Source organism: Protopterus annectens, chromosome 17.part0 (genome assembly GCF_019279795.1).
Source record: "Protopterus annectens isolate FY-2018-M chromosome 17.part0, PAN1.0, whole genome shotgun sequence".
Taxonomy (NCBI): Eukaryota; Metazoa; Chordata; order Ceratodontiformes; family Protopteridae; genus Protopterus; species Protopterus annectens.
Genome location: NC_056751.1, coordinates 688,191,059 through 688,219,037, shown reverse-complemented (window position 1 = coordinate 688,219,037; position 27,979 = coordinate 688,191,059). Strand labels below are relative to the sequence as shown.

General features: G+C 42.2%; 1 protein-coding gene across 1 annotated transcript in view; it reads right to left on the bottom strand.

The window, feature by feature from the left end:
* The window catches only part of ALDH16A1 (aldehyde dehydrogenase 16 family member A1), an 818,106-nt gene that overhangs the window by 167,913 nt on the left and 622,214 nt on the right, over positions 1 to 27,979 (bottom strand). The window contains exon 12 of the mRNA XM_044059239.1: positions 16,994 to 17,179. Within this exon, the coding sequence (XP_043915174.1) occupies positions 16,994 to 17,179 (186 nt within the window). The remainder of the gene's footprint in view (positions 1 to 16,993; positions 17,180 to 27,979) is intronic.

Below are 27,979 nucleotides of genomic sequence, written 5' to 3'. Positions count from 1 at the left end.
TTCTTTGCGACTCTAATTCCTTTATTGTTGTGTTTGATATCAGATTCTGAAACAGATGCTATAACTCTTTCTACAAACACCTGTCTGACGTTTCAGGAGTTGGTAGCTACGAGTCTAGTTCAGTGGTAGCTACATGACAAATATCGCCAAATGACTGAATAAATGGAAGTACTGCAAGTGATTTGGGTTCAGTAATCTTCAAAAGCTGAACATGTCTTAATTGGGAGGGGATGTTTTTTAGCAGGCCATTGAAAAAGGTCCTTCATCAAATTAAGGGTCATTTCAGTATAAACACCTTCAGGCTGGGTACCAGAAAAAAAAAGGATAAAATATTTTCTGTATCGGTATCATAACCCAAACTGCAGGAAATTTGATCAGAATAAACTAAAACGTCTTGATATTTCTCCACTGACTTAGAAGATGGAGGGGTAAAGTGTCCCTTTCTTTTCTTAACAGAAGCCATCACCAAAGAAAATGGTTTAGGTTTAGCTTTAAAACTTTAAGCTGCTTTGATTCAGTTTTAAAAGTTAGATCTACTTTATGAAATAAATCAAAATACTCTTATGCTACTTTGTTATAATGAATGAATATATATTATGACAGAAAAATGAAATTCTATACTGATCTACTAAAAGAAAATACTGAAACACAGAGGCGATTTAATATCTTTTACTGAAGTAACAGGTTTTACAGTTACTCAAGCTTTTCGCTAATAGTAGCCTTTTATCAGTGGTTAGTAACTTACTGGTATGCATACAGTGCATCAATACACATTTCTACTATGGAATGGAGAAAAGTGTACATTTATTTATTCATTTTATTTTAAAATTGTTAACCAGGATACACCTCTGATCACAATGGATCCATTTCAGTTTCAGCCCAGGGAAAACACAATAGATACTTGACATTGTATACTGTGAGAATGACAAAATGCAATATACACATATAGTTTACATAAAGTGAATATCGTAGTTGGCTTCAGGCATAAAGACAATGGATAAATTACATTATATGCAGAATAACTGAAACAACAAAGTATATACATACATTATACACAGAGAGTTGGCATGCTGAATCACAAACACAGAGTCAGAGCGAGGTATGTAGAAGGACGAAAGGAATGAAGACGTTAAGTTATATGACCAGAGAGATACGAGTCACATTTCTTTCCATTGGCTAAAAGAAACTTACAAGTGGGAAGAAAACTCAGGTGCTGAATCCACTGTTTCACCAAACTGTGCGTGGGTGTAATAGGGTTACTTGGTAACAAGTCTTCCTTTTTAAGAAACAATGCATTATTTGAAACCCTGTTTTTTAAAGAATTCTGTGGACAATTTAAGGCTAGATCAAGGACCAAGGACACAATCTCCTGTATTTATGGTTTTGGTTAAGAGATGCATTAAAAAAGAAGTTATGTACTTACCATAACGTTCCATGTGAGTTGCTCATCTCGCCTTTATTCTTACTGATGGGTTCGATGCCGATCCTCGGCTCCGAGTCGGCCAACTACAAAAGCTTGAGGTCTAAAGCCAGCTTGGAGGCCAAATCCCTATCCCATGATGCACTACAAACCTCCCTCAGATCTTGTTTGCTGCTAGCTAAAGGCTAAAGCCGTCATTATGCCACACTATCAGAAGAAGTTCCAATTCAAACTTCTCGGACCCCCAGTAAACTGGAAGGAGGTTGTAAGAATAAAGGCGAGATGAAGAACTCACATGGCACGTTATGGTAAGTACACAACTTCTTTATGTGAAGTTGTTCTATCTCGCCGTTTATTCCTACTGATGGGTAGCTTCCCAAGCACCATGTTTCTCGGGTGGCTTGAAGGGAGAATGTTCCTCAGAACCTCAAAAACAAAGGCGGTCCTGTCCCTAGAAGCCTTATCCACCTTATAATGGCTGATGAAGGTATGAGGTCTAGACCATGTGGCAGCCGCACAGACAGAGTCTAAAGGTATTTTGGCCAAAAAGGCTGAAGAAGTGGCTACAGATTTGGTGGAATGAGCCTTTATCCTTTGTAGTATAGAATTATTTGTAGAAGTGTACGTGAAAGCAATACAGTCTGATAACCATCTGGACAAGGTGGCTTTAGACACTGGATCACCTTCCTTTGCTTCTGAATAGGAAACAAACAACTGTTCATTTTTCCTGAATTGTTTGGTTCTGTCCAAATAAAATCGTAGTTGTCTATGCACATCAAGTTTGTGAAGCATGTAGTCCAATTTGTTTTCAAAGAAACTCTGTCATTATGAAAAATTAGATAGGGGGGTTTGATAGTCAAGGCTTGTAACTCGGAAATCCTCCGAGCAGAGGTTATTGCCACTAGAAATAAAGTTTTCCAAGAAAGGTATTTAAAGTCACAAGAAGAAGCTGGTCCAAAAGGGGATAAAATAATGTGGGAAAGAACAAGGTTCAAATTCCAAGGCATGAAGGGCATTTTGACGGGTGGTCTTAGATAGAAAGTGCCTTTTAAAAAGGCTTTTAATACTCGATGAGACAATATTTGAAGAGTATAAACCCAAATGAAAATTGGAAATTGCTGCCAACTGTACCCTAATTGTAGCTGCAGCAGCACCTTCATTGAAACGTTTAGAAAGGAAATTTAGGATGGCAGAAGAAGGAGCCAAATAAGGATCTATTTCATTTTGAGATGCCAAATGGTGAATCTCCTCCACTTGCTACAGTACATTTTTTGTGTGGACAGCTTATAAGAGGCTGTCAAAATGCGTTTAACTTCTGTTGAAAGATTAAGAAACCTGGCTATGTTTGGAATTGGAGCAGCCAAGCTGTCAGTTTGAGGGACTGTAGAGAGGGGTGGAGAGTTCCTGAGGCGTGAGTCAATAGATTCGGCACTGGGTCCAGGATCCAAGGCTCTTCCAGTAGATGAGGCTGGAGGAAAGGGAACCAAATCTGTCGAGGCCAGAATGGGGCTATTAAGATCAAAGTTTTGCCCAACGACTTTGCTTTCTGTAACACTTTGGGTATCAGAGATATTGGAGAAAGGCAAAGAGAAGGCCCAGGGGCCAATCGTGCACAAGTGCATCCCTTGGGATTTCCCCTAGAGGAGGAATTAAGGCAAGTAGTTGCTGCATTTGGTGTTGGCTGGGGTTGCAAAGAGCTCACAGCAAGGCTGGCCCCCTCTGCGGAAGATCCTTTCCGCCACTTGATGCTTCAGAGACCACTTGTGCGGCAAGAGTATTGCTATGCACAATCTGTCTGCTATCACGTTGGACTTCCCTGGGATATGCATTGCTATCAGAAAGCGCTGGGTAGAAGTCGCCCATTTCCAAACTCTTAGGGCCTCTCTGCAAAGGGGATAAGACTTGCCCCCCCCTGTTTGTTTATGTACCAGACTACCGACATATTGTCCGATTGTACAGCAATTGTTCCTAGGGGAAGAGAGTCTTGAAAGAACTGTAACGCTAGGAGAACCACTCTCATCTCCAGAACACTGATATGCAGGCTAGCCTCGTGTTGAATCCACGTACCTTGGGCTGTTCTTCCCTGGTAATGCCCCCCTCCTACCTGAGAAGCATCTGTGGTCACTGTGGCTATAGGAGGGGGTAATACAAATGGTCGACCTAAAGTCACATGGTGTGAAGTTATCCACCACTGAAGATCCTTCTTGCAAGAGTCCGTTATTAATATCTGATGAGTCATTGGTAGTTCTTGATAAGACCACTGGGTGAATAGAAGCCACTGAAGTATTTGCATGTACATCCAGCCCAGAGGAACAGCGATTATGGCTGAAGCCATGGTGCCTAGCAATTTGAGGATCTGTGACACTGGAACTCTCGTGATCGGATGAATGTCCAACATCTGATTTCTTAGATTTTTAATTCTTTCCAGAGGTAGGGATAATGTTAGAGTGACTGTGTTTAGTTCTGCTTCTATAAAAACGATCTGTTGCGATGACAGTAAGGCAGACTTTCCTGAGTTTATCGCAATCCCCAATTGCTGGCAAAGGTTTATTGTCCTGTTTCTCGCCTGAATAAGTTGATGCCTGGTGGTGGCAGTGAGAAGCCAGTTGTCTAAACATGGAAACACCTGGAATCTGGATCATCTCAGGTGAGCTGTTACTACTGCTATGCATTTGGTGAACACTCTAGAGGCTGTTGTGAGACAAAAGGGCAGAGCTCAAAATTGGAAATGACTGGCTCCCAGTTGGAAGCATAGGTGATCTTTGGATGGCCTGTCCACTTTGATATGGTAGTACGCATCCTAGAGATCTATCGAGCACATCCAATTGTCTTTCCCCAGAAAGGGGAGAATTGACTGAAGCGTGCCCATCCGGAACTTTGTCTTTTTTACTGACTTATTTAATCTGCTGAGGTCTAGAATGGACCTCCAGTCCCCTATTTTCTTTGGTACTAAAAAGAGCCTTGAGTAAGTACCGGATCCTCTTTGGCTGCTGGGACTGGCTGGATGACTCTTTTCTGAAGCAACGTTTGAATCTCTAGGGTCGCTTATTCCCTGTGACTGGGTGGAACATCCGGGATTTTTTTTGACTAGTGGGGGGGGTGTGGCAAAGGGTATTGAATATCCTCTGGAAATAATGCTTCATACCCAGGTATCTTTTGTGATTTTTAGCCAGGCGTCTGGGTACTAGGACAGGCATCCCCCAACTGCCTCCAGAGGTGGACAGTCGGGCCTCTTCTCAGGAGCACTGATAGGGTTTTCCAAGGAACTGATCCCTGTCTCCCTAATTTTGTGGACCCCCTCTGCCGTGGGGTCGGCATCTTCCATTGCCCCCCCCCCCCACCTCTGGATGGGGCTTCACCACGAGTGTCTTGGTAAAATCCCTGGGACTTATGGAACCACATCTTACCACCACCTCTCCCTTTGGGGTAGGATCTAGCAGGGGTGGAAAAATGGACTCCTATGGCAGACAGAGTCTTACCATCCTGCTCACTCCTGGTAAGAGTCTCCTTAACCTTAGGTCTAAAAAGGGTTGAACTGTCAAATGGGGTGTTAATAAAGGAAGACTTAAAAGGTTCCACAAAGTAACACAATTGCATCCAGGAATGATGCCTGAGGGCAATTCCTGTACCTGCAGCTCTGCTCGTTCCATCAGTCGCGTTGGAGAGTACGCGCATGGACAAGTTCGCAATGGAAGTTAAGGTAGAGAGCTGGGCAGTAACCTGATCTGAAACTCCCGCCGCTACTGAACCTTGTAAGGTATCCCCTAGATCTTTCAGGAGATTCTTTTGCAGTCTAGTAAAATGGGTAAGATAGCTCAACGAACGAAGAACAAAAGCCGTTGAACTGAACATACGCTTCCCATACCTGTACATGAGCCTAGAATCTTATTATAAAGATTATATTATCTTCTCTAAAGTATTCAATTGTATTTATTACTGCTTGGTAGTAACTTGATTAAAGTGTAGCTATCATTCTAAGTCTTTTGGATTAAGCACTTGGGCTTCAGACCAGTTGTTTAACATTAGGAAGGTTTATGGCCTGCACTGTGGTGGCAGGACAGGTAGCTTACATCATTCTAAGTTGGGAACTGCTGATTGAGGGCTCAGTGTCTGTTATTCTAAAAGTGTATTAGTTCTGGTTTAAGCACTTGGGCTTCAGGCCAGTTATTTTACATTAAGAAGTTTCGTGGTCTGCACTCTTGTGGGAGGAGAGGCTGGACTCTGCCCTTCTGAGCTAGGAATTTCTGGTTAAAGGCTTATAGTGCCTGCATATTTGAACTGTTTCTTACTGAAATTGGTACATCTTGTTTGCTGTAGCATAGACTAGATCCAGGCCTGCTGAATCTAGCTTTGTTTGTATGCTTATTGTTGTTTGCTTGTTATTTCCCTGAAACGCTAATTCCACCTAAAACGCGGCTTTTCAGTGCTTCTGTGGATCCCTAGTGATATCTGCATTGCTTACTATACTTATTTCCTTGTTTCACTTGAAAGAAAGTTACTGTTTGTCGTTTTTGCATTTAAGTTACCTGTAACACATTGCATTTAAGTTACCTGGCACTTGCTCACTAAAGCAATTATATAAGTCAGCACTAAAAAATTAAAAGCACTACACCCTCACAAACTCCCCTTGAGTACCTTGTTCCCTACTGGCCCTTTTTTCAATTATAAAAGAATTCCCAATACTATTCTAGCATGTCCAAAGGTCAGTTGTCAATCTCCTCTCCGGTCCAGCTGGTGAATCTGGGAATCTTGAGGCAATGTTACAACTGCCTCATGTACACAAACAACCCTCTCCTCCTCCCAACAAATTCCAACACATGTGAGAAATGCAACAATATAGCCAAACTGGAGGCTAAGCTCTCTCAACTCAGTACTGGCGTAACCAGTCAGGAGGAGAAGAAAACCACACTCACTACAATTCCAGTCTCACATAGACCTACCATAACAGCAAACCAAACACATAAACACACAAAAACATACTCGAAGGCTCTAAATAAAAATCTGCCTAAGCAGCAGAGACCTCCAAAGCAGACACCCAAGCAACTGCTACCCCAAAAGTTCTGGTTTAGGCACTTGGGCTTCAGGCCAGTTATTTTACATTAAGAAGGTTCGTGGTCTGCACTCTTGTGGGAGAAGAGGCTGGACTCTGCCCTTCTGAGCTGGGAATTTTCTGGTTAAAGGTTTATAGTGCCTGAATATTTGAACTGTATCTTACTGAAATTGGTTCACCTTGTTTGCTCTAGCATAGACTAGATCCAGGCCTACTGAATCTAGCTTTGTTTATATACTTGTTGTTTGTTTGCTTGTTATTTCCCTGGAAGCTAATTCACCTAATACGCAACTTCTCAGCTTCTGTGGATCACTAGTGATATCTGCATTGCTTACTGTACTTATTTCCTTGTTTCACTTGAAAGAAAGTTACTGTTTGTCGCTTTTGCATTTAGTTACTTGTATCACATTGCACTCAAGTTACCTGGCACTTGCTCACTAAAGCAATTATATAAGTCAGCACTAAAAATTAAAAGCACTACACCCTCACTCCCCACTGGCCCTTGTTTTCAATTAAGGATTTCCCAATATTATTCTAGCATGTCCAAAGGTCAGTTGTCAATCTCCTCTCCGGTCCAGCTGGTGAATCTGGGAATCTTGAGGCAATGTTATAACTGCCTCATGTACACAGACAACCCTCTCCTCCTCCCACATAACACAAATACTTGCAGAGATGCAGCTATTTAGCCAAACTGGAGGCTGAGCTCTCTCAACTCAGGACTGGCAAGACCAGACAGGAGGAGAAGGCAACTACACACACCACAAAACCAGCCTCACATAATGCTACCACTCCACTGAATCAAACACATAAACACACAAAGACATACTCGGAGGCTCTGAGTAAAATTTACCTAAACAGCAGAGGCCTCCAAAGCAGACACCCAAACAACTGCTACCTCAAGACACCCCACAAGCAACACATAAACCACAAAAGCAGTGTGCAAAGCAGTCACAGCCCTTAAGGCCAAATACAACACCAAACATACTTGTCATAGGTGACTCCATAGTCAGACACACTGACGTCCCACTCACCAGGCTGAACAAGGAGAGGGTCACAGTAAGCTGCCTATCGGGCGCTAGAATCCGCCACATAACACAAGCACTCGGGTCACTCCACAGCAAGTACAAATATGACACAGTCATTGTCCATGCTGGTGTGAACGACCTGAGACGTACTTCCCTGGACTGCATGAAAAGAGACATAGAGGAGCTCTCTGATTATGTAGCCCAGGCAGGTATGACCCTAACCCTGAGCAGTATCCTTCCTTCACCAAGAATGATGCTACAATATAGAGACAAGATGATCAGCTTTAACAATTGGCTTAATGTCTGGTGTCATTCAAAGGGGATCCAGTGTCTGTCTGCCTGGGATGACATGCTTGACAAGCCACGCTGCCGCAAGGGACGGCTTGCACCTGTCACCCTGGGATTCGGATATTGGCTAAGGCTCTTGCCACCCCCATAGTGCCTTTTAGGCAAGGCTCAAATTCTAAACCTACCACCCTAGAAAACAAAAATGGGAAGAAATTGAGGGTAATGCTGCTCAATGCCAGAAGTCTAAATCTCAAAATGCACGCACTCGAGGCCCTTCTCAGTATGGAGAACATCGATGTCTGTGCTGTAACTGAAACCTGGTTCAAGGCTCCTGAGAGCACCCGGCACTATTAGGTTTTACCTCATATCATGCGTTGCGGCCCCAAAACCCGGTCCACTCCACAAAAGGAGGGCGTGTATCCATATTCATAAAGGATACTCACACTTCCAGGTTGGTGGCAACGCATGAAGCTTGAAACCATCCAGGTGCAACTAACAATAGGCAAAACTGCTCTACAAATTGTAGCATGCTACAGGCCACCCTCTCAAACTCAGGAACCCCACACAGCCTTCCTGAAGACACTGGAGGGTATAAATGTATCTCCAAACACCATCATATTGAGTGACTTCAACTACCCGAATATAGACTGGGAACATTACTCAAGCCCTAACTTTCTAGCCCAACGGTTCCTGGAGTTCATAAATTCAAATGCCATGGAACAGCTAGTCACTGTTCCCACGAGAGGAGAAAATATACTAGATCTCATTGTCACAAACATGGGGACAAAATGCTCCACACCAGGAGTATATCCCGCATTGCTGAGATCGGATCATAGAGTAATCCCACTGGAAATCCACATCCGCCCCACCCCAAACAAAAAAGACCATAGTGAAGAACTTCTCTAAAGCAAACTTCACACTACTCAAGACTGGTGTGGTATCCTTCAAGGCCCCTGAGTCAGAGGAAACCACAACCCAAGCTGCGGAAGCCCTTACACATGCCTTCTATGAACACCTCCAGGACTGCATGGATCAGGCAATCCCAAATAAAACCAAGACTCTTTCCACAAAGGACAAACGTCCAGTCTGGTGGACCCCAGCCATTAACAAACTTTACAATAAGAGGAGAAAGCTATTACATGATAGAACAAAATCCATAAAAGGAAGTCACCCCTGATCATTATTAGTAAAAAATACGAGCACTCATAAAATCAACTAAGGCCAATTTTGAGAGAAAAATTGCCATGGATTCAAAGGACAATCATAAGGCCTTTTTCAGCTATGTTAGGAACCTGGGTGGAAACTCACAGATATGCTCAGAATTAGTCCAAAATGATACAAAAATCACTGAACCCACAGACATTGCCAACATACTGGCAGACAGGTTCAGTGCAAACTTCACCCCTCTCCCCTAAAGGAGAGATAACTATCCCAGCCGAGTGTAGCCTCCCGGACATCTCAAATGCGCAGGTGAAAGCTGCTCTCTCTAAAGCTAAAAACACAGCATCAATGGGACGGATGGTGTCCCCGGCTGTGTGCTACACGAGCTAAATGAGGAATTAAACCCGCACATAAGGCAGCTGTTTAATCTCAGCCTTACCACAGGATACGTGCCCAAGGAGTGGCGTACGGCAACTGTGGTCCCACTCCACAAAGGTGGCGCCTCTACGGACCCTGGTAATTACAGCCCCATAAGCTTAACAAGTCTAGTCTGCAAAGCTATGGAGAGGATCATAATGGAGCTCATAAACAAAGATATAGGGGACTTGCAGACATTGGACCCGACCCAGTTTGGCTTTGTCAAGGGAAGATCATGCCTTTTGAACTTGGTCGACTTCTTGAAATAGTCACCAAGGCCATTGATGAGGAAAGGCAGTCCATACAGCCTACCTTGACCTTGCAAAGGCTTTCGACACAATACCCCACTCGGGTATTGTAGAAAAACTTACCAGCTTAAATGTAAACCCATATGTCACAAGATGGGTTGCAAACTGGCTTAAGGACAGAACCCACAGGGTTAGAGTTGCTGGCGCTGTGTCAGACTCCAAGCCGGTCACAAGTGGTGTCCCACAGGGCTCGATCCTTGGCCCCCTATTGTTTGGCATCTACTTCTCAGAAGTACAGGCCAACATGGGAGGACTTTGGCTGACAAAGTTTGCAGATGACTGCAAACTGGGCGCCATAGTGGAAAGTGCATCGGACACGGATATCCTTCAGAAGGGACACACGGAAACAGATAGCTGGTGCCAGAGCCATGGCCTGAAGTTAAACGCCAAAAAATGTATAGTCATACCCTTCGGGAAAAACAAGGTAACCCCAAGCTACCATATAGGTGGCAATCCACTAAGCACAGAAGAGGTTATCAGGGACCTGGGGACCCAGGTTGACAGTGGCCTTTCTTTTGACACTCACATTGCTAAAGTGGTTAGAAAGACCTTCTACATTGCCCACCTGATCATGAAGGGATTCACATCCAGATCTAGTGAGGTCATTGTTCCCTGTACTCTTCACTTATCAGACCAATGATCGAGTACAATGCCCCATTCGGGATGTATCTCACCCGACATCTGCAGCAATTGGAGAGACCCCAAAGTTCCTCACCAAAAGGATAAAGGGACTCCAAAATCTGTCATATGCTGCCAGATTGAAGAAACTCCAGCTCTATTCAGTCACATACCGTCTGCTCAGAGGTGACATGTGCCTGACATACAAGGCCATGTCCAACCTGGAATTAATGGACATGCTCCACCTCAAAAAATCCAAATCCACCAAAACCACTAGAGCAAGCGACTTAAACCTTAGCACGGATATAAATAGGACGTGCTGGAGGGATAGATTTATCACTCAGAGACTCCCTATGCTGTGGAATAAAATCCCGGTCCATGTGAGGCAGAGCACCTCGCTGACTCTGTTCAAGAGAAATCTAGACCTGTGGATGGGAGATCGTAGGTTTACCCCGGGAATCATCTCTGGGTCACTGCTGGACAGAGGCACAACAAACTAATGGGCACAGTATTTTTTCATATAAGGGGTGGCGTAAGCCACAATAATTTGGGCTAGGCTTATAAATGCCTTAGGGCAGATAGCCTAGTATAAACCTATGAACCTATGAACCTATGAACATAGCTCACAAAGCCAGTGTGCCGAACAGTCACAGCCCTTAAGGCTAAACAACACACCTGATACACTTGTAATAGGTGACTCTATCGTCAGGCACACTGACGCCCGCTCACCAGGCTGAACAAGGAGAAGGTCACGGTGAGCTGCCTGTCGGCCGCTAGGATCCGCCACATAACACAAGCACTCAGGTCACTCCAAGGCAAGTACAAATATGACTCAGTCATTGTCCATGCTGGTGTGAATGACCTGAGATGTACCTCCCTGGACTACATGAAAAGAGACATAGAAGAGCCCTCTGAGCATGTAGCCCAGGCCGGTATGATCCTGGCCTTGAGTAGCATCTTACCCTCACCAAGAATGATGCCACAATATGAAGACAAGATGATCAATTTCAACAATTGGCTTAAGTATTGGTGTCATTCAAAGGGGATCCAATGCCTGTCAGCCTGGGATGACATGCTCGACAAGCCACGATGCTTCACTAGGGATGGCTTGCACCTGTCACCCCTGGGCTTTCGGATATTGGCAAAGGCTCTTGCTACCCCCATAGTGCCTTTTTTAGGCAAGGCTCAAAAGACAAACCCACCTCCATAGGTATCACAAGGGATAAGAAACTAAGAGTAATGCTACTCAACGCCAGAAGTCTAAACCTCAAGATGCATGCACTCGAAACTCTCCTTAGCATGGAGAACATCGATATCTGTGCAGTAACAGAAACCTGGTTCAAGGCTCCTGAGAGCACCCCAGCACTACCAGGTTATACCTCATACCATGCTTTTCGGCCACAAAACTTGGACCGAACCACAAAATGAGGGGGGAGTATCAATATTCGTCAAAGATACCCACACCTCCAGGTTGGTGGCACAGGACGAAGCATCAGAGACTATCCATGTGCAACTAACAGTGGGTAAAACTGCCTTCCAGTTTATAGCCTGCTACAAGCCACGCTCCCAAACCCAGGAACCCCACTCGGCCTTCCTGAAAACACTGGAAAATATGAAGGTCTCTCCAAACACCATTATATTGGGTGACTTCAACTACCCAAACATAGACTGGGAGCATTACTCTAGCTCCAACACCCTAGCCCAAAGGTTCCTAGAATTTATAAACTCAAATGCTATGGAACAACTTCTTACCACTCCCACAAGAGGGGAAAACATACTGCACCTGATCATCACCAACATGGGGACTCTATGCTCCAGACCAGAAGTGTATCCCTCACTGGTAAGATCAGACCATAAACTAATCTCACTGGATATTCACATCCCGACCCCACCCCCTGCCCAGAAAACCACAGTGAAAAACTTCTCTAAAGCAAATTTCACACTCCTCAAAACTGAGGTGGAAACCTTCAAAGCCCCCGGGCCTGTGGAAAACATAGCCTAGACCGCAGAATACTTTATAAACGCATTCTATGAACACCTTCAGGAATGCATGGATCATGCAATCCCAAATAAAACCAAGACCCAATCCTCCAAAGGCAGACATCCTGTCTGGTGAACCCCAGCCATAAACAAACTATACAACAGAAGGAGGAAGCTACTACATGATAGAGCAAAATCCCAAAAAGGGAAGGCATCTCTGATCAGTATTAGCAAAAAACTATGGGCACTCATAAAATCGTCTAAGGCCAGCTTAGAGAGAAAAATTGCACAGGACACTAAGGATAATCACAAGGCTTTCTTTAGTTATGTTAGGAACCTGGGTGGGAATTCCCAGATATGCTCAGAATTAGTCCAAAATGACAAAAAATACACCAAACCCACAGACTTTGCCAACATCCTAGCTGACAGGTTCAGCGCAAACTTCTCCCCCCCTCCCCACCAAAAGGGCAAATATCTATCCCAGCAGAGCGCTGACCCCTGACATCTCAGATGCTCAGGTAAGAGCCGCCCTCTCCAAAGCAAAAAACACAGCATCAATGGGACCAGACGGTGTCCCGGGCTATGTCCTACAAGAACTCCAAGAAGAGCTAAACCCAAACATAAAACTACTGTTCAGTCTCAGGATATGTACCCAAAGAGTGGCGTACAGCAACAGTGGTCCCTCTCCACAAAGGTGGTGCCTCAACGGATCCTGGAAACTATCGCCCCATAAGTTTGACTAGCTTGGTCTGCAAAGCTATGGAAAGGATCATCATGGACCTCATAAATAAAGATATTGGGGACCTACAGACACTGGATCCTACCCAGTTCGGCTTTGTTAAGGGCAGATGCTGCCTCTTAAACCTGGTCAATTTCTTTGAAACAGTCATCAAAGCCATTGACGAGGGGAAGGTGGTCCACACAGCCTACCTGGACCTCGCAAAAGCCTTCGATACAATACCCCACTCGGGCATTATAGATAAACTCACCAGCTTAAATATAAACCCTTATGTCACTAGATGGGTTGCAAACTGGCTCAAGGACAGAACCCACATGGTTAGAATTGCTGGAGCCACGTCAGACTCCAAACCAGTTACAAGTGGCATCCCACAAGGCTCAGTCCTGGGACCTCTCTTGTTCGGTATATATGTCTCGGAGGTACAGGCCAACATGGAAGGATTGTGGCTGACCAAGTTCGCAGATGACTGCAAACTGGGCGCCATAATCGACTCTCCAGCAGACACAAGCATCCTCCAAAAGGGCCTCATAGAAACAGACAACTGGTGCCAGAGCCATGGCCTCAAGCTAAACGCCAAAAAGTGTATAGTCATCCCTTTGGCAAAAATAAAGTGCCCACAAATTACCACATAGGTGGTAATCCATTGGCACGGAAGAAGTAATTAGGGACCTGGGGACCCAAGTTGATAGCAATCTCTCATTTGACAACCACGTGGCCAAAGTGGTTAGAAAAACATTTTATACAGCCCACCTAATCATGAAGGGATTCACATCTAGATCAGGGGAGGTCATCGTGCCTCTTTACTCATCCCTCATCAGGCCCATAATTGAGTACAATGCCTGTTTTGGGATGTACCTTACCAGACACCTGCAGCAACTGGCAAGACCCCAAAAGTACCTCACCAAGAGGATCAAAGGGCTCAAACAGATGCCATATGTTGCCCGGTTAAAGAAACTCCAGCTCTACTCAGTTGCATACCGCCTGCTCAGAGGCGATCTGTGCCTGACGTATAAAGCCATGTCCAACCCGAAATTAATGGACATGCTGCACCTCAGAAAATCCAAATCCCATGGAGCTACGTGCTTGAGAGACTTGAACCTCAGCACTGAAATAAATAGGACATGCTGGAGGGACAGATTCATAACCCAGAGGCTCCCTTCACTCTGGAATAAAATCCCAGTCCAGGTTAGGCAGAGTCCCTCATTGACTCTCTTCAAGAGGAATCTTGATGAGTGGATGGGAGATCATAGGTTTACCCTGGGTATCACTTCTGTGTCACTGTTAGACAGAGGCACAGTATACTAACCTCGAAAAAGGGTATAGCAAAATTAATTTAAAATGGGTGGCGAAAGCCAAACACACTCTGGCTAGGCTTATAAATGCCCTAGGGCAGATAGCCTAGTATGAACCTATGAACCTATTAGGAGGACGTACATTAGTAGAAGTCTCCGAAAGTTCCTTCTTTGTGGCTGCTGCCACCACTATGGCATCAACAGGCACGTCTTTGGATAAGAAGTTCTTTTCTAGAGGGCAAATAATAAACTTACTTGGCCTCCGAGGAACAGGTTCTGTTGTGTCTGGAGCCTCCCAAGCCCTGTGAGTGAGCAATCCAACTAGCTCATCAAGGGGCGGAGACACCCAAGAGGTGGAAGGCTGAGATTCAAAAGCCTTCAGGAGTACAGACTCATCCTCAGAAGGGTTAAGGGGCTTCCAGCCGACCCTCTGTTTTAGGATCTCCAGGCTATTTGCAAAGGAGATATCCTCAGAGGGAGACCGTGGGGACCCTTCTGACTCATCCAAGTCCTTGTCAGAAGTGAGTGACTGTTGGGGAGAGTCAAGATGCTTCCTCTTGCAAGTCCACTTTCTGGGCACCTCTTCAGTGAGAGCTTCTGGAGAGTTTTCGGAAGAGCAGGGTTCACCCAATGGGGTGTCTTGAGGCTCAGGATCTCTACGCTTAAGTGGAGAGTGTGTAGAAGAGGCAGAGATCGGTACTTTAGGGGGAGGAGCTACTGGAACCAATGATGTGGTTGTTGGCACCGACAACACCCTCCTCATAGCGAAGGCAGCCTGGTCCTGACCCAAGGCAATCTCCAGTTCCGAAGACAACACGGATCCCCTCGATGCCGAAGCCGGAAGCTCCGAGCCCAAGGGTCGGAACCGAGCTCACCCGAGCCGATGCCCCGAGAGGTAAAGTCGGAACTGACAAGTCGATCTGACTATCCTCCCCGGACTCAACCAGAGAGCATTGGCTACGAGAACCAGTCGAAACCAAAGGTAACACGGCAGTAGGAGTCGGAGATTCTGCAGCAGGTGTCGGTCCCACAGGCTCCACAACCACTGGCTCCAAGCACTCCGGCTCCGAAACCTCGAAGGGAATCGGAAGAGGAATCGTAGAAGGTAGAAGGGGTTGCATTGGCTCCGAAGCACCAGGTGTCTGAGCTGATAAAATTTTACCAAAGGCCGATAACTGAAGAGGCCTCTTCACGACGCGATCCACGTCTAAATCAGAAAGCCTACTAGAGGCCCAAGATGAGTGAGTTGAGGAAGCCAGCGACTGAAGGATCGGCGATTTTAAAGTTGGAGATACCGGCTCCAATACAGGGGACCGGTTCCTACTCAAAATAGCCATTGGTTCTGAGAACCTTGGAACCGAGGCAGTTGACTTACTAGATTTTGACTTGCGTGTCGGTGAACTTTCCTTGGAACTTAGAGGTTATGAATGTTTCTCCAAGTCCTCTTGAAAGGAGGATTTATGCAATCCTCTATCTAGAAGTTTTCTTTTTCTCTCCATCAGTACCCTGGAACTGAATGAGTGGCAAATGGCACAATTCTTTTGAAGATGGACTCCACCTAGGCAATAAACACAGTCTGCATGCCCATCCTTAATTGACATTTTCTGCCCCGCATTTCGGGCACTTTTTAAACCCAGATTTTGCCTTTTCTTTCTCTGGAACTGATATACTTAGACAGTTTGCAGTTATCTGACCAAAAAACAAGATAAAGCTATTTTTAACAACAGCAAAAAAGTTAGATTAACTATAAACATACACACACACACACACACACACACACACACACACACACACTAAACTACTAAAGATGGTCTTATAGCAACTGTAGACTGTAATTAAACTAGCAATTATTCAAAATTTTTAATAACCTACGGGACAGGAAATGCTCAAAGGAAAATAGGCTACAAGGCCCAAGAGTAACTCGCTCTATATTACAAAATAAAATTTAAGCCTACCGGCTGACTAAATACAACTCTTAGACTCTCAGGAACTAAAGAAAACTATAACAAACAAAAAGGTTTATCAATATGCTAAGATATTGCTCTAATAGAAGCAAGAAAAACAATTATACTGGCCCGAGTGAAGCTGAAGCCTCCTATCAGCTGCAGCAGCAAACTAGATCTGAGGGAGGTTTGTAGTGCATCATGGAATAGCGATCTGGCCTCAAGCTGGCTTTAGACCTCGAGCTTTTGTAGTTGGCCGACTCGGAGCCAAGGATCGGTCTGAACCCATTTGTAAGAATAAACGGCGAGATAGAACTTCACATGGTTATTTTCTAGGAGACCACAGTATTATGACTGCAGCATCAAGGACAGCAAACATTCTCAGATGAGCTGCCTTCGTACAGTTCAAAATGTACTACCTGAAGCTCTATTTCTGACCACTTAAAATGTCATCAAAGTGCCAGGTGTTGCCCACATACAAAGCCGCACTCCAAGGATCCTTACTGTGTTAGCATTGGCTTTGCAAAGGGAAGGAGGAAGGAACAATCTTGTGCAAAAGATGTTCTTTAAAGAAAACCATGTTTACTATTCAGACTTTTGTGACACTCTTCACACACACACACACACACACATATCTCTCTCTCTTTATATATATATATATATATATATATATATATATATATATATATATATATATATATAAAAACCTAGCAGGCATATATGTGTGCAATCTCAAACAAACAGACACTAACCTGATAAAAATCGAGTGCTGGTAGCGGGTATTTCTCACTGGGAATCATGATTACCACATTTCCTCTCACTATAGCTGGAGCAAACAGGCTTACAAAGCTCAAAAGTGGGTTTTCATCAGGGCAGGCAATACCTACTACACCAACTGGCTCCCGGATCATCACTGTAGCACCATACAGCAGAGTTTCCTAGCAAAAGCAAAATGAAACAAAGTCAGATAGAGCAGAAGTCACAACTGTTTTATTTATTTTTATTTGAACATTTGCTAATCAGGTCAGTGAACTGATCTACAGAACCTTTTTAACTAGAATGTGGGCCAGATAGACAACAGTAGTACCATGTTCAAATAAATGGACAGTTTAGTTTAGCTGACAAAACCAGTGTAACCAGAGAAAACCAATGCAGACACAGGGAGAACATGCAAACTCCACACATACAGTAACCAGAAGTGAAGAATGAATTGTAGAATGCAGAACTGTGAGGCAGAAAAGTATAGCCAATCACCCATCTTGATTTTTGGAGGAAGCCAGAGTACCCAGAGAAAGCCAGTGATGCAAACTCCACACAGACAGTGACCATGAGTCAGGAGCGAACCTTAAACTGTACATCTGTGCAGCAGAAACCTCTCCACAGAGCTACCATGCTGCTTACCTCTCAAGATGTGCAGACCCAGGTGATTTCTTGTAAGTTTTCCAAGCAGTAGTTTACTGAATAACAGGGAAAAACAGACATGCACCTGTGATATGCTTACAAATGCAAACACCCCAGTGACTAAAATGATGACATGAACTACACTTTCCCTTTCTACAGCTTCACTACTGGAAATTCTACTTTCATAGGGAAGGGAAACAAAATGCAGTCATCATTCCGCAGCTAAAGTGAAAAGAACAGCATGCAGTGGAAAGTATATAAGTCACAATGCAGATAATGCAAGAACTTGGCTGCACAGGCCTCATGTAATAAAGAATTGCAACTTGCGTTTCAACAATAAGGACTGCAACTAGGTAACACAGAACTACCTTCTAAAACTTCAGATACCAACATACAGTACATTAGCTCTAAATCACACGCACTTTACATACACGCATTTTACATACATCTGCATCTTTTGAGGAAAAAGCACAAATTTTACTGGCTGCGTCTGTTGTTATACACAGAACAGAAATACAGCTGTACAGGTACTTACACTCATCCCTAAAGCTAAAAATCCTTCAGTTACCATTTTTAATCTTCTTTTTGATCTCCCATCCCCATCATAGTTATCCAGCCATGTCTCCAACAGGCTTTGTCACATCTCCATATTCATGGCACAGAAGGAATAGCTGAGAGCTGTGCTCACAGGCCATCATATTGTAGGAAGTAAGAAGCTTCCTTATGCACCTAACACACCTCACCCCATCAGACAACAGGCTTTTTGGACTACCTTGATGCTGCAATGACTCAGTGCATCATTTGGCACAGTTCCTGCACCTTCATATTCGATTAAGCTGGGCTAGCCCCGCTCTAGGAGTGGCTATTCTACCCCACTCAGCACACATGCTGCTCCCTACCCCAATCCTTACCTAACGAGAAACTATAAGTAGATGCCCAATACTGTGGCACCATTTTTAAATCTCCTTTCCTCAACATGGACATCTCCTCGGTCCCATGCGGCGTGTGCTTGCCAGTAAGTGCTTCCAAATTATCGCTTTGCTGTAGGTTTAATGCACTGATGTATATTGGACTACTTTGGTCTACATGTAATGAACTGCTGAATTACACTTGTGTTGCTCGTATCACTGCAAGTACTAGCTAAAAACATTTTACTGTTAGCTTAATCACTGTACGGATAGTAAATCTTGGACACTGATGTCAGTTTATTGCCTGTTGCTTTGACCATATATTGTGTGGATGGTATCTACTTTCATATGCTGATATCAGGTGCATTGCATAGTCATTTGTTTACTGTTTGGAATCTAAATCTCCTTCAGAGTTATTTAGTGCATGTAATGTATATAAGAAGCATATACGCTGTATTCTGGTAATACTGTTGTGGTAGTAATGGTTGTTGCGGCTACAGTTTTGCACACGGTCTAGCCTTGCCCATTTGCTCTGATTCTATTCCCTCCATTCTCCATATCCATCCTATTGTTCTCCTCATATTAGTTATTTTCCATACTGCTAGCCTACTGCTTGGTGGTGGTTTTATCTGTTTTTTACAATCCTGCTCACTTATCTTCTCTAATCTCCCAGCTTACTCTCATCCACACTCAAATCTTGCCTGCACCCAGCTCTTCTCCTGTCTTCCTAATTACCCTACCAGTGGTTTTTACTAATTTTTTTTCATCTTTTGCAGCCTAAACACCTGCTTGCAAAAAAGGGCAGCCTATTCCTTGTCCACTCTAACCCAGCGTCTTGGACACCTACTACTACTGGATATCAGCGTCTCCCTCCCTGCAGGCTACAAGACATAAAATCCAAAGAAGCATAGTGTAGGTGATGGCCTATGGTTTTACTATTTATTTCTCCTCTTTGTAACACTTTCTGGCTGCACACATGCACGGACAGGCAGTATTCCCGGCCGTTTTCTTGCTCATACACTTGGGGCGAATTAACCCAACTAGTGGTGTTGCTTCTCTCTTTTGGCCACCAGAGGGCAGTCTACTCCTGTAAATAATAAGCTCCCACTGTCCAAAGCCAAAAGCCAAATACCTAGCTGGGAATACGAGCTGGAAAACAAAGGTTACAGCTTTTATTTTCACATAGCCATTATTACCCCTAGCAAATGAGTGGATTCCAGACCCGACTACAAATTCTACCAAACTAAATGTGTAATAAACGGTCCCAGCAACACAAAGAATAGTGCTGTTACTGATTGTTTCTTAAACCCTTGCCTCAATAAGCTGGGACAGACCTGCTCCATTCGCCCTCTCTACGCTTGGGCTCTCTCCGCTCCCCTTCCCTATCCCCATTCCCACCCACCCCCACATCAATTTAATTTATACCCATGCTCCCCTCCATTACCTCACAGTTCCTTGCACCAAACTAATTAATCCATCTCCCTTAACAAGCAATTAACCTAAGGTAATACTAAACTTATCACATAACGAATATTACCCCACCCACTCTATCAACTCACTAACTACAAATAACAACGCACACCCTTTCACATCACTCCAACATGTGTCCTCTATACAATCTCTGTTGCTATTCTTATTTCATTAGTAACCTTAATACACTATCATGTCCAACTATCCCACAACCTAATTACCCCAAACAATCCACTACTCGATACTATTACTTAGCCCCAAGTAACATTCAACTAGCACCATACCTGTTTCAAACGTCCCACACAGACTACCCATTAATAATTCCCATACCTCACTACAGCAAATTAAAATAGCTATCAAACTTAACAAACTCCTCTCATATCTAATCCAACAACATACATGTTGTGGGGACATTCATCCCTACCCAGGACCACACACAACAAACATCCCAAACACCAATCAACATAATCCCTTATTCCACAGACCAAAATCCTCTCTCCTCTTTCTTAATATAAACACGAGGAGTATCCTTAACAAAAGCCATGACCTTCATGCCCTATTATCCCTATACAAACCTGACATTGTCCTATTAACTGAAATCTGGCTAAAACCAGAAATCCACAATAACGAAATTACAGCCCCAGGATATAATATCATTCACACAGACAGAGTAGGCAAAAAGGGGTGGGGGTAGCCATAATGTTCAAAGATCACCTCATCCTCAAACAACCTGATATTACCCTACCAGAATTCAATAATGCAGAACTTATTCTTGCCAAATTTCAACTGAACCCAAACAAACATATTAATATCATCGGTTGCTACATCCCCCAGGAAATAATATCACTACCTTAGAAAACCTGCTTGAATATATATCTACCTCTCTACCCCAAGATAATATCCTGCTTGGTGACTTTAACATAGACTGGCTGAACTGTTCTAGCCAAACTCCACTCACCCACATCAACCCTCCACCTTCTCTACCTCCCTTAAGCTCATTAATTGGAACCCTCTAAAAACACTGCCTCTTGACAAAGGTGTAGAATTCTTCAAATCTACATTCCTTTCTATCCTAAACTCCCTAGCTCCAACACGAACCAAAAGGATTAAAGCCAAAATAGCACCCTGGCTTACAAAATCTACCAAGAAAATTATGCAACAAAGAGACAAATCTTTGAAAAATCTATCTCCACCACAAACAGCCAGAACTGCTACTAAAATACAAACAGCTCCGAAACCTAGCCAAAAAACAAGTCATTAAAGATAAAAAATCCTACTACAACCACCTACAAATAAAACATACAAAAAACCCCAAACAATTTTGGAACTCTATAAACACCCTCCTCAAGCCTGGTACCACAAAAAACCCTTGTCCCGACACCAGCAAATCTGACCTGGAAATTGCTGAACTATTCAATACCTTCTTCACCTCCTCCATTGCTGAGTTAACCAAAACCTTCCCAAATAACATCCCCCCACCAACCTCCTCCCAAGCTCCCACCCCACCTCCTCCCACTCCCCATATTTTCGAACTTAAACCAGTATCCACCAACCTCATAAAGAAATTTCTCTACAAACTTAAACCTTGCACCAATGCTCCTGACAACATTCCCTCCTCCTTCTTAAAAATTGCCTCTGACAGTGTTGCTCTTCCTATCAGCATCTTGATCAATAGATCACTTCTTGAGTCATATGTGCCAAAACTATGGCGTTCTGATTTTATTCTCCCTCTCCACAAAGGTGGCAAAAACTGTAACTTCTCCAACTTCTGCCCTATAGCCATCCTCTCTCCAAACTTCTCGAAAAATGCATTCACATACAGCTCTTGCCATTCCTAACCGAACATCAACTGCTCTCTCCTACCCAACATGGCTTCTGCCCAGGACACAATGCCAACACAGCCCTTCTCTCCTTTTTACACTCTATCAATTCGGCCCGAGATTCTGGTAACTTAGTTTCATCTGTTCTATTAGACCTTTCTAAAGCCTTTAATACCATCTCACACACCCATCTACTTAACCATCTATCTAATCTTAACATCTCGCCTAAAACTTTTTCCTGGTTCTCCAGTTATCTTTCTAACAGGTCCCAAGCTGTGAAATGGGGCAAATCCTCTTCCACATTCCTTCCAACACCCACAGGAGTTCCCCAAGGTTCCATTCTTGGCCCTCTGCTATTCAACATCTTTATTACTGATTTCCACAAAGCCATTCCCTTCACCAAAATTGTCCGATATGCAGATGACTCCACTCTCATCTGCTATGCCTCCAACCAAACTGAACTCAAGACTCTAACTCAATCTGCCTTCTCAACCACTGAAAAATGGATGCACCAAAACCACCTCTCACTAAACGCCAACAAAACTAAAATCCTCCTATTTTCCCCCTCAAAATCCACCCACATTGACAAAAAACTCATTCCAAATTACCAGCCTCAACAACTCTGTCATTAATATTGTTCCCTCCACCAAACTCTTGGGAGTCACTATTGACGAAAACCTAAAATTCAATATCCATATCCAGCTCAACATCAAGAAAACCCACATAAAACTCAGCCTACTCTACAGTAATAATCACTTCCTCTCTCCCTCTACTAGACTGACCCTCGCCACAACTTACCTTCTCCCATCCCTTCTTTATGGTGCTCCTCTACTTACTAATCTATGCTCCACCCTTACCTCCAGACTAGAAGTATGCTACAACAAAATCTCCAGATTTGTCACTAAGGCAAAAGCCTCCTCCCACCACTGCTCCTCCCTACTAACTATAAACTGGCTAGAACTCCCCAATCAACTAGACTTCCTCCAATTAGTCTCAGCCCACAAATTACTATATCAACCCACCAGATGCCCTGCATTATCTAATATCCTCCAACCTTACAGCCCCCCAAGACCCCTTAGATCCACTCACCAAAACCTCATCTCCATCAACAAACCAAAGCGTCCTGCTGGTCAGCTTCTACTCTCCTTCACCCTAGCTAAAAAATGGAATGCCCTGCCCTCCACTCTGAGAGCTTGTGACAAACTAAACACCTTCAAAAGACTATTACACTCCTACCTTCTTCTTCACAGAAAATGTAACTGCACTCCACACACCATACCTCCCAACCTCCCCCCTTCCGTCTTTCCTGGCTATCCTCCTTTCCCTTCAAACCTCTCTCTTATATTCTTACTATAAGTTAAAACCAATCTCCTCCCAGCCGCTCACTCTTATGTCTCTCTTCCTCTCCTTCATAACTACTTGTAATCTTCTCAACTACTTAGTACTGGATTCCTTCTCTAGCTACCACCCTTCCTGCTATAAAACTTTTTCACAACTATATACTGTATGCAATGTAAAAGAATCGTTCTTTTGTTATTTCAACTTGATAAGTAACTTAGGAATGTAAAAAATTCTATATGTTATGTACTTGTTATGCGAACCTTCACAGCTTAACAATGTAAACATTATTTTTTAACTTGTTATCTGATAAGTAACTTAGGAATGTGAAAAAAAAATTCTATATGTTATGTAACTTGGAACAAAAAGACGAACCACAGCTACTGAAGAGTTTTCAGTTAAAAACTATGCAAAGTACTGGTAGGCAAAACTTAAACTCACCACGACTGTTATCAGTAAAAGAAAAAAGACTTTATTTTAACAAAGGTAAGCGCTTTCGCATATCTCCTGATACGCTTCTTCAGACCATGTATACAGTGAATGAAGTTTCAGAGAATATATAGTGAAGATACATTCAAATTATTCAATTAATTTAACAATAAAACAATCAACCCTTAAAAGGGAAACGCTTCAAGCAACATGACTATGCATGCTAAAAGCTTCATCTGAGCAAAACAGTAGGTAGTGCAGAACTTTTTCTATTTATAACAAATTTTATAATTTAAAATTTAAATAAAAACATTAATAAAAGTATGTAAGAAATCTCACTGCTTCAAATTAAGGCATATGAAAACTCATATAAAATATGCCTGTGAAATCTTAATGCACGTTAATATACAAACTAAACAGTGCAAAATTCTACAGAATTCATTGGTTAAAGTCCCTGGATAAAAAACTTAAATATTTATGCATAATATTCAAACTATTCTATGAACAATCTTCTTATTTACTTTTAAACTATATTGCTATTTATAGAAACAAAGTAATGTATATGTATAGAATTTATAAAACATTTTCTAATTATAGGGCTTTTTCTGCAAGAAAAATGTAATACTGTAAATCCATGCTAAAATCAGTTTAAAATCAGGTTCCATGTTATAAATATGTATAAATATATATAACAATCAGATGAATGATTAAATAAATAGAAATATATGTATAGATAAATAAGTAAATATGGATAAATAAATATACAACTATTCATCTGTGTGTATTCAAAAAAGATCTTAATGAGACATAAGCATTGAGTCCAGGGGGATAGTGACCTTTTAACCTAAGGATCCATTTCAGTTCCTTCAACTCTAATAAATTCATATAATCACCACCTCTAATGTTCGGTTCAACTATTTGTAATACTCTAAACACAAAGGTATGGCCAGGGAAAAGTTGGATATGCTTTGCTAGAGCATTAAGCTCATTTTTATTTTTGATGTCATATTGATGGTTATAAATGCGATTTTTCAACTTCCTCTTTGTCAGGCCTACGTAGAACACTGAACATTGTTCACAGGTGGCCAGATATATTATGCCTGTGGTATCACAGGTAGCCTGGAATCTAGGTACAAATGTATAGGAAAGATCTGGATGTATGAATTCTTGTTTTTTAGTTAGATACTTACAATAATTGCAATGGTTACAAGGAAACGTACAAAAATTATTCCTTAAATGTACTATATCAAGTCTTCCATTATTTGCCTTATCACATAAAAGTCTTTTTAAATTCTTGTTGTTTCTATAGATAAAGTGAGGGTTCTTACCTACTAAATTCAAAGTATGGTCATCTATTAATAAAACTTTCCAGTTATTGGCAATAATTTTCTTAATATTTACACTATCATTGGTGTAAGTAGTCACAAAGCTCACCCTCAAATCTGTGCTTTTTTATTTTCATTTGCATGAGGAGGAAAAAATGAGTGTTTGTATCTAGTTGCAGTTCTAGGTGTTTCTGCTCTATCTAAAACTTGCCTTCTGATATTCTTTACTAACTCTTGATCATAGCCTCTATCTAAAAATATTTTTTCCATTTTGTCAGCCTCTATTAATAGATCCATGTTGTCTTTACAAATCTTAGAGAGTCTAATAAACTGACTTTTAACTATCCCACTGAAAACATGACGTGGGTGCATGCTATCATAACGTAAAATTGTGTTTCTCCAACATAATTTTCTATACAATGTTGAAGTTAGTGTACCATCTCTAATATCTAGAGAGACATCTAAAAAACATACCGAGTCAAAAGAAGTTACTGCTGTAAATTTGAGAAAATTTGTTGTGCTTTCAAGATAATTTTTAAATAAATAGAATTCTTCTGTGGAACCATCCCAAACAATTAAAATGTCATCTACAAAACGTTTATAGATTAAAACTTTGCTAAAATAAATACTTGTAAAAACATATTCCCTTTCCCAGTGATATAAGACTAGGTTTGCGTACGTATTCGCACAAGGGGTGCCCATGGCTACCCCAGATACTTGTAAGTATAGGTTGCCTTCAAATGAGAATACATTATTATTTAAAACTAAATCTAACAGATGACATATTAAAATTTCCTGATTCCTGTCCACAGAAGGAAGAGTTTGAATATTATGCATAAATATTTAAGTTTTTTATCCAGGGACTTTAACCAATGAATTCTGTAGAATTTTGCACTGTTTAGTTTGTATATTAACGTGCATTAAGATTTCACAGGCATATTTTATATGAGTTTTCATATGCCTTAATTTGAAGCAGTGAGATTTCTTACATACTTTTATTAATGTTTTTATTTAAATTTTAAATTATAAAATTTGTTATAAATAGAAAAAGTTCTGCACTACCTACTGTTTTGCTCAGATGAAGCTTTTAGCATGCATAGTCATGTTGCTTGAAGCGTTTCCCTTTTAAGGGTTGATTGTTTTATTGTTAAATTAATTGAATAATTTGAATGTATCTTCACTATATATTCTCTGAAACTTCATTCACTGTATACATGGTCTGAAGAAGCGTATCAGGAGATACGCGAAAGCGCTTACCTTTGTTAAAATAAAGTCTTTTTTCTTTTACTGATAACAGTCGTGGTGAGTTTAAGTTTTGCCTACCAGTACATGTTATGTAACTTGTTATGCGAATCTTCACAGCTTAACAATGTAAACATTATTTGTAACTTGTTATCTGGGGCTTTTCTCCCCGGGCCTCCACTGAAAATGGACTCTCAAGTCCAGTGGACCTCCCCGGTCACCAAACTGGAATAAATAAATAAATAACCTCCATGGCTTTACCCAGGTTATCACTACCACCACCAGGAATGACAAAAGAGCCAAACGCCAGTCCATAATGGACTGGATACTCCACCCATCCCTTGCATCCCTAACTGGATGTCTACCAGACATTCTCAGTGACCACCAACCAACATATCCGCTAAGAGCCAAGTCTCCCCAAATAAGCCATGTAACTCTAAGAGAAGTCAGAAATAAAAATAACTTTATAACCCTAATAACTTCATCAATGACCTAAGATGTTGCAAATGGACCCTTCTTAATCAATTACCTCTAGAAGAAGCAGTAATGTACTTTAATACAACCTTCATACAAATTCTTAACCACCATACTCCATCTACAACCACAAGAATAAAAACCAAATATGCACCCTGGCTTACTAAACCCACCAAAACTATTCTCTTAGAAAGGAATAACGCATGGAACCAATTTTCAAAAACCCAAAACCCAACTAGACAAACTAACATACTTAAGGCCAAAAACACATCAAAATGGACAGTCAGCTATTACCAAAACTTACAACAAAAACATGTAAACAACCCTCAAAAGTTCTGGGCTGCAATCAATTCTGTATTGCAACCTGGAAAAACACCACCCTCACCCACACCTCAGAACTACCATGATAACATCCCCACCCAGTTTAATAAATATTTTACTGAAACAATCCAAGCCCTAGCTAATAACCAAATGATTACCACCCCCCCTTAACAAACACACCAACTACAACAGACCCACTTGAACAACAAACTAATACATCCCACTTTACCTTTCAGCCAGTATCAACCAAAACCATTCAAAAACTTCTCCAAAAGCTCAAACCCACCACTCTGGCTGCTGACAACCTACCCTCTGAATACCTCCAAATAGCTGCACCTGCTATAGCCAATCTTGCTTCAATCCTCAACAATAGGTCCATCTCCGAGTGCAAAGTACCACACATATGGAAAACGTCCTATATTATGCCATTACACAAAGGAGGTAACTCCTTTGAATTCAACAACTACCATCCTATTGCTATTTTATCACCTTTATCAAAAATCTTAGAACGGGTCATACACACACAACTTGTGGACTACCTTCAAAAAAACAATTTGCTATCCAAAAACCAACATGGCTTTAGACCCTTTCACAGTACCACCATCGCACTAGCAGCATTAATCAGTATATAAATAATGGCCAAGTAGTCTCTGCCATATTCTTAGACGTATCTAAAGCGTTTGATATGGTGGATCATAACAAACTTCTCCATATTCTATCTACGCTAAAACTCAGTTTCTCCTCCTTCTCCTCCTTCAAATGGTTTGAGAACCATCTATCAGGTCATCAACAAGCTGTAAAATGGCAGAACCAAATATCCTCTCTACTACCAGTATCCCTAGGAGTCCCACAAGGCTCCATCCTAGGTCCATTACTCTTCACTCTATTCACCAATCAGTTCTCATCCTCCATGCCAAAAGCCACAATAATTCAATACGCAGATGACACCACAATCATATATGCCACCCCAGCACTCAAACACCTCCACTCCCAAACACAAGAATGCTTTT